Raw genomic sequence first — 13,456 nt, 5'->3', positions numbered from 1 at the left:
GGCGGCGTGGCATGATTTGCCCGACCCTCCCGTGATCCTCCCACCTGGCGTGGGGTGCGGAGAATCGCGCCCAAGGTTCAAGGGTTTGTCCTCAGTTATGTACAGAGTCAGTGAATTGCAGTTGGATCTCAGCATGTCTGGGTTAAGGGTGGGCTAAATCAGGCAGAGGTCCTATTCCTCATCACAACACAGTCACCACTGTTAACATGTGGATTTTGGAGGAGAACATTATTAGACTTTTCATATTACCCATTGTCAATGCATGAACTGGAAGGACTCACTGTCATGGCTCACATGGGTACTTAGGTGAGGTTCAACAGCGATACTGGTATCTGTGGAATAACTTAGGTTCCAAAATGCTTTACAGCCAATTAAGTGCTGTTAATTGAGGAATAAATATTGGCCAGGACACCAGGGCTAACTCCGCTGCTCCACTTCAAAATAGCATAGAATAGAATAGAATCATAGAATTTACAGAGCAGAAGGAGGCCATTCAGGCCATCGAGTCTGCACCGGCCCTTGGAAAGTACACCCTATTTAAGCCCCACGCCTCCACTATACCCCCTTTATCCCCGCAACCCAGTAACCCCACCTAACCTTTTTTGGACACTAAGGGCAATTTAGAATGGCCAATCGAAATGAAATGAAATGAAATGAAAAATGAAAATGAAAATGAAATGAAAATGAATCCACCTAACCTGCACATCTTTGGACTGGGGAGGAAACCAGAGCACATGGAGGAAACCCGCGCGCACACGGGGAGAATGTGCAGACTCCACACAGGCAGTGACCCAAGCTGGGAATCGAACCTGGGACCCTGGAGCTGTAAAGTAACTGTGCTAACCACTATGCTACCGTTCTGCCCTATGAGCATTATGAGGTCCATCTGAGAAATCAGACAAGACCTCAGTTCAATATCTCACCCAAATGAGACCACCTTCGGCAACAGTTACACAACATTGCCTTAGTGCCAACCTAGGTTTTTGTGCTCAAGTCTTAGAAATGCAATAATATTAGTAGCGCAGTGGTTAGCACTGTTGCTTCACAGCTCCAGGGTCCCAGGTTCGATTCAGCTTGGGTCACTGTATGTGCGGAGTCTGCAAGTTCTCCCTGTGTCTGCGTGGGTTTCCTCCGGATGCTCCGGGTTCTTCCCACAAGTCCCGAAAGACATGGGGCGCGATTCTCCGCTGCCCACGCCGGTTGGGAGAATAGCAGGAGGGCCTCCCGACATTTTTCACGCCCTCCCGCTATTCTCCCCCCCCCCATGCCCGACCCACGTCACGAATCGCCGCTCGCTGTTTGTTACGGCGAGCGGCGATTCTCCGCGGCCGATGGGCCGAGCAGCCGGGCCTTTACACCCATTTTTCCACGGCAACAAACACACCTGCTTGCTGCCGTCATAAAAACAGGCGCTGGATGCCCGTTTGGGGCATCCAGAGGCCCGTTTGGGGCGGGAGCACCACCGTTGTGCTCGGGAGGGGACAGGCCCGCGATCGGTGCCCACCGATCGTCGGGCCCGCGCAGGTTCCGTCAATGGCGTGATGCCGTCACCCGCGCATGTGCGGGTTGGACCCGGCCGCACGTCATCTTGGCGCGCGGCCTTAACGACGGTCGTTAAGGCCGCGACGCCGTGATTCCCGGGGTCCTGCTCCTAGCCCCGATTTGGGGGGGGAGAGAATCGGGTCCCGGGAACGGGCGTGAAGGCTGTCGTGAAACACGACCAGTTTCATGGAAGCCTTTACGACTCTCCTCATTTGCAGAGAATCTCGCCCATGCTTTTTTAGTGAATTGGATATTCTGAATTCTCCCTCTGAATACCCGAACAGGCACCAGCGAATGGCGACTAGGGGCTTTTTACAGTAACTTCATTGCAGTGTTAACGTAAGCCTACTTGTGACAATAATAAAGATTAAAAAACCTTCTGACTTAGAGGTATGAGTGCTGGCTACACTGGGTCACAACTGGCATTCAGTACCTGAGCAAATTCAATGAAAATAAATTATGTGTAGTATCTTAATACAACCTTGGATGTCTCAAAGCATGTTACAACCAATGGATTACTTTTGAATGCTATTCCCTGCTATGAAGGAAAATAACCTGCAAACGAATGAAACCAAAAAAATGGTCAGGTGGGTAAAGGAGTAATGTTGGCCAGAATTCCCCCGGAAGAATTATCCTCATAAGGAGAAGGGGGGGGGGGGGGGGGGGGGGGGGGAAACAAAATATAGTTGGTCTATGACAAAGAGTCATCCAGACTCGAAACGTGAGCTCCCTTCTCTCTCCCGATGCTGTCAGACCTGCTGAGATTGTCCAGTAATTTCTGTTTTTGTTTCAGATTCCAACATCCGCCGAAAGTTGCTTCGATGATAAAAAAAATAGTTGGATACTCCTTCAGTCGTTGGAGTTAAGGACCCTGATCGGGTGCCCCGGTTTTCTGCTGGGCATGGTGCAATGACAGTAGTACCCCCAGAAAAATGCCTGAAATCGTCGCAATAACCAGGAAGTAAGAAATCTGACATGCATAAAGTGTGACATTTCCGGTGACAAAGCACCTGTTGGACAAAGGGGACGGGTGCGAAGTCCTGAAACTTCTTGAGCCACAAAAAAAAGTTACTTCACCTCCCCCCCCCCCAAAAAAAAAACTAATAAAAGTTTGAGAGGGTAGGGGCTCTGTTTCACCATCAGCCCTGAGAGAGGCAAATGGTCCTGTTGCATTTCATACAATTGGCGAACGTCATTGCTTTTCTCAGGCTAAACTGGGTTGCTCACTCCCCCCTGTCCCCTCTCTCCCTGTACCGGGAACACGAGGAGGAGCCGGTGGGGGTGGGAGACGTCAGGCACTGCGGGGGCCTGACGGCTGCACGGCTGCTCCAATGAGCTCTCTCCACATGCGGGCCACTCGAGGTCTGGCCGTGAGAAAGGCCGCTGCCACCCCAGTGTTATAAACGTGCTGCTGCCGGCGGCTGCTCCCTCACACTCATTCAGCGGACCGAGGCGCTGCTGTCCTAATCCAGCAGCAGCGGCAACAACCTGGGCTCCCGTGTCGCAGTCCCTGCGGGTTCCAACATTAAAGCTGTCACGCCAGGGGAGAGAGAGAGAAAGAACCAAGGACATTGATTTCTGTCTGAATTTTATTCACCAGTGAGAGAATAGGAAACCCGAGGGTGTTTTAAAAAATCACTTATTTTTTTTGAAGAAAAGGAAAACCAGAGATTGTGTTTTTCAAAAAAAAACATTAAAAATAGGGGAAAGCAGAGATTGAGAGTGTTTAAAGAAAATCATTTATATTTAAAAAAAGAGATTGAGAGTTAAAAAATCTTTTTTTTTATATTTGGGAAACAAAAAGGGGGAGACCAAAGATTGTCCTCCCCAGAGAAGTGGCTGACCCCCGAAGCCTGGTCCTCCATCCCCACTTTGTTTTTTTTCTCCTCTCTTCCTTGTGTGTGTCAGCTTGTTTCTGAGGAAGGAAGGCTCCCTCCCTCTCTCTCTCTCCCTCCCTCCCTCCCTCCCTCGGCGGACAAGAAACCGCAACACTCCAAGCGAGGAGCCCTGGAGTGAAAGCATGGAGAACGCGCACACCAAGACCGTGGATGAAGTTCTCGCCTATTTTAACGTCAACGAGACAACGGGGCTTAGTTTGGAGCAAGTCAAGAAGCACAAGGAGAGATGGGGGCCGAATGGTATGTCCTGGGGTTGCTTCCTGATGCTCATTTAAAAAAAAAAAATATATATATATTCTTTTCCTTCCGATGTGTGGCGCGCGTTTTTGTTTTGAGGGGGTTGTTTTGAAGTTTTTATTTAATCCACCCTCCCATATAGTGTGCTGTGGGGGTCTGGGCCTGGCTGTAATGTGTGAAGCCGGCAGCCCTGCGTGCCAGGAACACCGAACATGGCTGACTCACCGCCATCCCTCAGTCTTAAATTGTATGAAAGTCACATTTGTGTGTATGTGGGGCTTGGCTATGTGAGCGATGCGGTGCCACCTCGGTTAAAACCTGCTGGCGCCGTTTAGCTTTCGAAATAAATAAAAAGAATCGGAGGCGGCACATCGAAAAGCCAAATTCTACCGGCTGCAATCGCCCCTGCCGCGGAAATATTTTTGTACTCTCAAGGTGTAACCTCCGAAGTAAGGAGTAGTTGTAACGCAGTCAGTTGGACGAGCATCAAAAGTATTATTATTTTTAAAGCTGCTCTTCCTTCTGGTGTCTAACTCTTCACGGCACCATAATCTCAGGATACTCGTGGTAAAAGAACATGCTTCCTCCTTTTTTTAATTTCGAGCGTGACTTTGCGCCCCTGTCTTGGGAGCCCCAGTGTAATTTGCATGTTTTAACGCAGTTTTCTCTTTCTCGCATATTCCATGGTGGCGCCACTCATTAACAGAACTGCCAGCAGAAGAAGGTACAGTAGCATCAAATGTCCTCAGTGCTACAACATTTTTCAAAATCTTGAGTTGTGATCATTTTTAATGTTGAACTGAACTTCCTCTTGTTTCAGGCAAATCGTTATGGGAGCTTGTCGTGGAACAATTTGAAGATTTATTGGTCAGAATTCTACTCCTGGCAGCTTGTATATCATTTGTGAGTATTTTATCAAACTGAAATATATCAATGTCAAATATTCTGCTACCCAGGGTGGTTGCATTATTTCTTGTAGGCATATTTATAGATTTATTAGGAAATCCAGTACTGAGAGCTCAGTACAAACTAATCTGTACTCTTGCGCAGTAACCATGACTGGAATGGTGTGTGGTATTTTAGTCCAGTCTGTCTTGATAAAAGTAAGGTGACAATTGCGGCTTTTTGATGAGGGCAAGACTGTCTGCAAAGATGATACACTTCTGTTGACCAAATTTGGCCAGTGACCTTCATGGGGACATGTGTGGTATCTCTTCTCTCCTTGACTTTTAAGGTTTATAGCATGCCAGTTAAAATGGTTTTGGGTCGGCATGACAATAATAGAAAACAATGTTCGGTCCTGGGATTGGGTTACACCACTTAATGCACTAGCTGTACTTGTTGTAATGGTTACCCAATGGCAGACAGAAATAAATGTTCTCGACACATGTGTGAGTACCAAATGTTCTGCTAAATTGAGTTTTAATTGAAGTAGTTATCAGTTGCTACTTTGACGTGTAAAGCACCATCTTCATGAGGTTATTTGCATACATGAACTAGTAGTATCAAGTGCTACTTTATAAAAAGAGGAACACTGACATAATTTGGACATCTTGGTAATCTTATTTTGCTCCGTTTGCTTGATTTCTGGTTTTATGCGGTTGTCACAATTCTGTGGAAAGCATGGACTATTTGCAAGAAAAGTAGTTTTTATAATTTTGTGTGTGATTGATTTGGATATGAAGTAAAGCGCTTCTCATAGGAGCGATTGTGCTTCACTTGATATTAAACAAAGTTTTTGCTTATTAGCACTGCTGCAACAGATGACACTTATCAAAGAGCTGTGGTTTACCTGTGAATTTTAAGTTACATTGGGGTGTGCAGCTTCAGGTGCCAAGGTTGACTGGCTGGTCCTGGTAGTGAGATTTTATAATGTATGATTAACTGATTCTAGATCACTTAGTTCCAGATGGGACAGCTCTTCTGTCCAAGTTCTGTAAAAACACATTCTAAAGGATACTACTTTGCAAACATTATCTTCAAGCAACTATTTTGAAAAATTGCATATGATTCCTTTGGTTTAATATGCAGTAATGACCTTGTCGGGACACTTCGAGCAGGAAGGAATACTTGTGCGTCGGGGGGTTGGGATTTTTTCTTGCAAAAGGCCCCTTTAAATAGGTACTTCATGATTGATAGCTAATAGTTTGGAAAAAGAAATGCTGTAATTGATCGTGGTAAATGGGCTATGAGGTTCGAGCACAAACTAATTTGAACCTTTTAAGAGAAGTTGAAGTTGTGAGTTAGTTATAGCCAATATTATCATACATGAGTTTAAGGAAATTGGTGCAGTGTGCAAGAGTCTCTAAACATGGAAATTCTCAGAAAATCCATACAAATTGAAAACACAATACCGAACAATGTTGATGTACAGGAGTATGCATAGTGTACTGAAGAAGATGGTTGGACAGACATGTGCTGTGAATATGTATATACTTCCAGTTTTTCAGGGGTGTGGCAGCTGTAATATGTACTTGTACTTTCAACTAATAAAAAAACCTGAATTGCCAGAGGGAGATTATAGTGCTCGTCATAGCTGGATTTTCTGGGAATGTGCAGGTGATGATGTCCTTTATTGTTGAAAAAAAAACACTCCCTTTACTAAAAACTCCTCCCTCCCCCCCCCCCCCCCCCCCACCCATTTAATATTTCTTCTCTTGTGAACACATTCGTTTCTTGCAGGGTGAGAGTCATCTTCCAGTGTATTCACACAAAGCCATTCATCAAGTGTGAGCGCTGACAGCATGACTGCAGAAGCCACTATAGTGTTGCTCTTGCTAGTCAGGGGGCTGATACATGCACCCTGTGGAAGGGATTGCTGGATTATGAAACCAAAGCTGGTTTTTCCCTATCTCACACTGCGGCTTCTTGGAGCACTTCCATGTGTATTCCAGTTAAATAAAGAACAAACAAAGAAAAGTACAGCACGGGAACAGGCCCTTCGGCCCTCCAAGCCCGTGCCGACCATGCTGCCCAACTAAACTACAATCTTCTACACTTCCTGGGTCCATATCCCTCTATTCCCATCCTAATCATGTATTTGTCAAGATGCCCCTTAAATGTCACTATCGTCCCTGCTTCCTCCACCTCCTCCGGCAGCGAGTTCCAGGCACCCACTACCCTCTGTGTAAAAAAAAAAAAAAAAAAAACTTGCCTCGTACATCTACTCTAAACCTTGCCCCTCGCCTTTTAAAGCAAACTTATTGTGTTGAGTCTATGTTGCCTGTTTGGAGTTGGGATTCCAGCTTCCTGGAGAAGGAGGTTAGAGTAGTGGGCATTACTGGAGGAAGAAACTTGTATTCAAAAACAAATCTATTCAATGGAATAGAATGAATGATTTTAAAAAATCAAGAGTGCCTTTAAACTCAAAGTGCAATAGTAAACTAGCACAAATTCTAATGCTTTATTTGAAAGACACAGTGAGAAGTTAAAAACACTGGTTACAGCTTTGGGTGTGCATACGTAGTCAGAACTGGACGGTAATTAAACCTTTTACTAGCAAATAATGGGGAAATAAACTTTTAACTAGTAGAATGGCCAAATGATTCTTTGCCTGGAAAGAGATGGAAGCTGCTGGAGAATCTTGTCGAGCAGTTGACATTAAAGAGCAACAACATTAAAGAGCAACAGCAAAGATAGCTGATTAAGTGGCAAAATTCGAAGAAGAAATAGTGTAACACTAAGATGGTGCACCAGCCTCCAAAACAAGAACAGCGTCCTGGGTGGTGACCTTTTGTTATAACTATGTTCTGATGAAGGGTCTGCACCTACAATGCACCATTGGTGTACTTTACTATTTTCACTACCTTTTATCAATTGCATAATGGAAAGAATGACAATTTTTTTATCTTTGCAACTCTCCAGCTTTTTGAAAAATTTGCATTGACTACTGTACCATTTCTATCTCTTTCACCTTGCACCTTTCCTCTCCAATTGTTGCCTCCTCCTTTTTCTCGCTGCCCTGTCCCTTGCTTCTCCATCCGTACTTTTTGTTTTAGATTTGCAGTTTCTTTATCTTGGGCAGCACGGTAGCATTGTGGTTAGCACAATTGCTTCACAGCTCCAGGGTCCCGGGTTCGATTCCCGGCTTGGGTCACTATCTGTGCGGAGTCTGCACGTTCACCCCGTGTGTGCGTGGGTTTCCTCCGGGTGCTCAGGTTTCCTCCCACAGTCCAAAGATGTGCAGGTTAGGTGGATTGGCCATGCTAAATTGTCCTTGATGTCTAAAATTGCCCTTAGTGTTGGGTGGGGTACTGGGATATGGGGATGGGGTGGAGGTGTGGGCTTGGGTAGGGGGCTCTTTCCAAGAGCCGGTGCAGACTCGATGGGCTAAATGGCTTCCTTCTGCACTGTAAATTCTATGAAAAAAAAATTCTATGAAAAAATTCTAGTACCAGTGATTCCTGCTGTGATCCACTGTTGCCAGCACATCCATCATTGGTATGTGTAACACCTGTTTTGGTAATAAGGGAATCCAATGCAAGGCTGCTACAGCCCTGATCATGGAGTTGCAACTCCTGCTTACTTTAAAAAAAATAAATTGGATCGGACTGTATAATTTTGTTAACAATACAAACCAAAAATAAATATGTTAGCATTTCTAGCACCGAATAATTTTAATAATGAACAATTTGTTCCTACCTGTAATAACCTAGTGATCAGTTACTTAGACATAGCCAGATGAGTTGCTGGGTCAAAATCCTAGAACCTCTTCCCGAACTGCACTGTGGATGTACCTATATCACATGAACTGCAGTGGTTCAAGAAGGTTGCTCAACGCCATCTCCTCCAGGGAAATTAGGAATGGACAATAAATGCTGCCCTAGCCAGTGAAACCTTTATAAAGAATCATGGAATCACTACAGTTCAGGAGCCCATTCAGAATCAACTTTTTTAAAAAAAGTACAGAAGGACAGCAACATCAAAATTAATGATGGAATAAAAGCAAATAAAATTGGGGAAATTACTCAAAAGTCCTTTTTAAAAATAAATTCAGAGTACCAAATTCTTTTTTTCCAATTAAGGGGCAAATTAGTGTGACCAATCCACCTACCCTGTACATCATTGGGTTGTGGGTGTTAGTGGGAGGGACTTGAGAACCCCCTGATATGGTAAGTGTGGTGGTTGGGGGGGAAGAGAGAGAGAGAGAGATTCACCTGAGGAAGGAGCAGTGCTCCGAAAGCTCGTGTTTGAAACAAACCTGTTGGACTTTAACCTGGTGTTGTAAGACTTCTTACTGTGCTCGCCCTAGTCCAACGCCGGCATCTCCACATCATGGCCAAAAATGCATGGAAGACCTGTTGTACGTACAGGTCATTGTTGTTCTTGCCAGTTAAAGTATCGCAGCCGACAAGAAGTCATCCCATAAAAACTCATCCAGTACAAATGTTTGACTTGTAATAAACTAACCTATTTTTTAAATCGTCTTTTGCATGCAGTGTGTTTATTGCTGAAGCACATTAGTGCAGCTTATTATGGTTGTTCCAGCTTTCATACGCTAAGATTAAGGGAAAGATGACGGGCAGAAGAAATGTGATTAATTTTTCACTTCAAAGTTACTGCATCTTTTTCCTTGCATCAGCTCAAATTAAGTTTTCTTTTGTCCTTCCAATTTCCTGATCAGAATTGAAGTTATACGTTTTTTTATTTTGCAATGTAAGAAGCATATTGTCTTCAATTTGCTGATTGCTTCAATACAGTGAAGGCAGATGGAGGAGGAAAATTGGTGACAAGGTTGTATTCAACCCCCTCTCAATTTCTACTAGTCGGGTACTTGAGACATTGGAGGTCTGGTAGCTGGTTCACTTGATTGTGGAGGAGGTGCATTCTGCCAGGATGATGATAGGCAGGGGAAAGAATGCTTTCCTGTGTAATTTGTAAAATGGTAATTCTCAGCAGTATCTAAGAATGATCTCATTTTTGTACGATCATCTCAGATATGTAGTTTGAACCATTCTAATTTATATTCAATTTTGTGTCTAGTAGGGATAGGAAGCTGCTATCTTAGTGGGGTTTGATTTTTAAGAATGGTGGGTTTTCTATATATTAAAAGTATATGTTTTCACATTATCTTTCTGATATGTGCATATGTATTATGGGTGAGTTATTGGTGCATTTAATTTATGCTGGTTTTACCATTTATTTTTAATCCACCTTCTGCTTCTGCTGGTGTAGCTTTGTGTAATGTAATGTAAATTGTATAACAGGGCAAACCCAATCAGAATACAAGCCTTCACTTTTCATGCTTCAGCTATTGGTCTTGGGCCTGGATTCCATCCAGACAATACTTGTTAGGACTATCTGACTAATTTAAAAAAAAAAAAAAAAAATTTTTTTTTTGCCCAATTCATTCTTTTGCAATTTAGTGTGGCCAATCTACCTACCCTGCACATCTTTGGGTTGTGGGAGTGAGACCCACGCAGATACAGGGAGAATGTGCAAACTGTTATTCTTAACTCTTCTGTACATGGGTGGTTATGTGCATGTTCTCTCAGTTTAGGTTGAAGTGTTTATGAAGTATAAGTGGTAGGTCCGTACTGGCAGCATTTTAATTAACTCCAGATAGTTTTAAATAGTGCCCATGATGTGTAAAGGACCTTCCTTTAACTTCATTTTCTATCATAATGGAGTTATACTTGAATAGTTGAAGGGATTTAAACAGACTGCGATTGACTGTTTCATTGTTTATACATGTTTTTAGCTTTGTTTAGACTTGTTCCCTTTTTAGGAAGTCATTTTCCAGGGAGCTTTAGCCTAGATTCAATACAAGCCCTGATTCTAGATTTAAATCTACTTTTTAAGTTGTGGCATAAATGTATATTTGAAACAACCAATTTCCCTGCAGTGTTGAGACACTGGTTTGTTTTTTCCCCCCCAAAATATACTTTGTTCATAATGTATAAAATTATATTCCCATGGGGCAGCACGGTGGCGCAGCAGTTAGCACTGCTGCCTCATGGCTCCGAGGTCCCAGGTTCGATCCCGGCTCTGGATCACTGTCTGTGTGGAGTTTGCACATTCTCCCCGTGTTTGCGTGGGTTTCACCCCCACAACCCAAAGATGTGCAGGGTAGGTGGATTGGCCATGCTGAATTGCCCCATAATTGGAAAAAAAAAATTGGGTACTCTAAATTTAAAAAAAAAAATATATGCTGATAACAGTTCAAGACTGACATCACTGATGTCCGCTTGACACTGATCGAGTTATTTTCGTACAGCATATGGCACTCATGAGGTGCCTCGGTGCGGTTGCAACGACACATGATATTTATAATATGCATTTCATGACAAAGATACTGCCTGAGGGGTTTTATGCAATTTCTGGCATTTCGGTTAACTGTGGCAGGTGGACCTTAGACAACGTTCTCTCCCCATTGAGACTTTGCAGCAGCTGCTGAATGCTTTTGTGCATCCCCCAGCATGTAGTCCTGGACCTTTTGAATGTGCCAGTCTGAAACATAAGTTTCTGGACAGCTCTCTGCACTAAGCTACTAATGTGTTTCTGGCAGTCTTTCTTGGAGTTGATTGTGCCCCAGCAACAGTTGGTTTGTCTCAATAGTGCGTTCCTGGTATTAGCCCATAGAGCACAGAGATTTCTATCGTGGAATTGCTCGGGGTGAACCTCAACAAACAGCGTTCTTTTCAGACCTCTTTTTTGCAAAGGTATATTCCAGAAGGGGGTGGGAGATAGAACATTACAGCGCAGTACAGGCCCTTCGGCCCTCGATGTTGCGCCGACCTGTAAAACCACTCTAAAGCCCATCTACACTATTCCCTTATCGTCCATTGCCTATCCAATGACCATTTGAATGCATTTAGTGTTGGCGAGTCCACTACTGTTGCAGGCAGGGCATTCCATGCCCTTCCTACTCTGAGTAAAGAATCTACCTCTGACATCTGTCCTATATCTATCTCCCCTTAATTTAAAGCTATGTCCCCTCGTGCTAGACATTACTATCCAAGGAAAAAGGCTCTCACTGTCCACCCTATCTAATCCTCTGATCATCTTGTATGCCTCAATTAAGTCACCTCAACCTTCTCTCTAACGAAAACAGTCTCAAGTCCTTCAGCCTTTCCTCGTAAGATCTTCCCTCCATACCAGGCAACATCCTTGTAAATCTCCTCTGTACCCTTTCCAATGCTTCCACATCCTTCCTATAATGTGGCGACCAGAACTGCACGCAATACTCCAAATGCAGCCGCACCAGTTTTGTACAACTGCAACATGATCTCATGGCTCCGAAACTCAATTCCTCTACCAATAAAAGCTAACACACCGTACGCCTTCTTAACAACCCTCTCAACCTGGGTGGCAACTTTCAGGGATCTATGGACATGGACACCGAGATCTCTCTGCTCGTCCACTCTACCAAGAATCTTACCATTTGCCCAGTACTCTGTCTTCCTGTTATTCCTTCCAAAATTAATCACCTCACACTTTTCTGCATTAAACTCCATTTGCCACCTGTCAGCCCAGTTCTGCAGTTTAACTATGTCCCTCTGTAACTTGTAACATCCTTCTGCACTGTCCACAACTCCACCGACTTCAGTGTCATCTCACCCATCCTTCTACGTACTCCTCCAGGTCATTTATAAAAATGACAAAAAGCAGTGGCCCCAAAACAGATCCTTGTGGTACACCACTAGTAACTGGACACCAGTCTTGAATATTTCTCATCAACCACCACCCTTTGTCTTCTATCAGCTAGCCAATTTCTGATCCAAACTGCTAAATCACCCTGAATCCCATGCCTCTGTATTTTCTGCAATAGCCTACCGTGGGGAACCTTATCAAACGCTTTACTGAAATCCATATACACCACATCAACTGCTTTACCCTCGTCCACCTGTTTGGTCACCTTCTCGAAGAACTCAATAAGGTTTGTGAGGCATGACCTACCCTTCACAAAACCATGTTGACTATCTCTAATCAAATTATTCCTTTCCCGATGATTAAACATCCTATCTCTTATAAACCTTTCCAAGACTTTTCCCACAACAGAAGTAAGGCTCACTGGTCTATAGTTACCGGGGTTATCTCAGCTCCCCTTCTTGAACAAGGGGACAACATTTGCTATCCTCCAGTCTTCTGGCACAAGTCCTGTAGACAAAAATGTCTTAAAGATCAAAGCCAAAGGCTCAGCAATCTTCTCCCTAGCTTCCCAGAGAATCCTAGGATAAATCCCATCATGCCCAGTGGACTTGTCTATTTTCACACTTTCCAGAATCGCTAACACCTCCTCCTTATGAACCTCAAGCCCTTCTAGTCTAGTAGCCTGTATCTCAGTATTCCCCTCGACAACATTGTCTTTTTCCTGTGGGAATACAGACTAAAAATACTCATTTAGCACCTCTCCTATCTCCTCGGACTCCACACACAACGTCCCACTACTGTCCCTGACTGGCCCTACTCTTACCCTAGTCATTCTTTTATTCCTGACCTAGCTATAGAAAGCTTTATGGTTATCCTTGATCCTACCTGCCAAAGACTGCTCATGTCCTCTCCTGGCTGTTCTTAACTCTCTCTTTAGAGCCTTCCTAGCTAACTTGTAACTCTCGAGCCCTAACTGAACCATCACGTCTCATCTTTACACAAGCCTCCTCCTTCCTCTTGACAAGTGTTTCAACTGCTTTAGTAAACCATGGTTCCCTCGCTCGACCACTGCCTAACAGGTACATACTTATCAAGGACACGCAGTAGCTGTTCCTTGAACATGCTCCACATTTCCATTGTGCGCATCCCGTGCAGTTTTCTTCTGCAGCCGATGCATCCTAAGTCTT

General features: G+C 44.1%; 1 protein-coding gene across 2 annotated transcripts in view; it reads left to right on the top strand.

Annotated features, from left to right (window-relative positions):
• Positions 1-2,827: 2,827 nt before the first annotated feature.
• LOC119961795 (sarcoplasmic/endoplasmic reticulum calcium ATPase 2) overlaps positions 2,828-13,456 on the top strand; it is a 113,644-nt gene continuing 103,015 nt past the window's right edge. For both annotated transcript variants that reach the window (XR_005459744.1, XM_038789131.1), the window contains exons 1-3: positions 2,828-3,680; positions 4,384-4,401; positions 4,498-4,580. Coding sequence is in view for 1 of the 2 variants with exons in the window: in XM_038789131.1 (XP_038645059.1) it covers positions 3,563-3,680; positions 4,384-4,401; positions 4,498-4,580 (219 nt within the window). In the remaining variant the exon portion in view is untranslated. The remainder of the gene's footprint in view (positions 3,681-4,383; positions 4,402-4,497; positions 4,581-13,456) is intronic.

This window comes from Scyliorhinus canicula, chromosome 1 (genome assembly GCF_902713615.1).
Source record: "Scyliorhinus canicula chromosome 1, sScyCan1.1, whole genome shotgun sequence".
Taxonomy (NCBI): Eukaryota; Metazoa; Chordata; class Chondrichthyes; order Carcharhiniformes; family Scyliorhinidae; genus Scyliorhinus; species Scyliorhinus canicula.
Note: the sequence above shows the minus strand (reverse complement) of the source record. Positions and strands in the feature narration are given on the sequence as shown.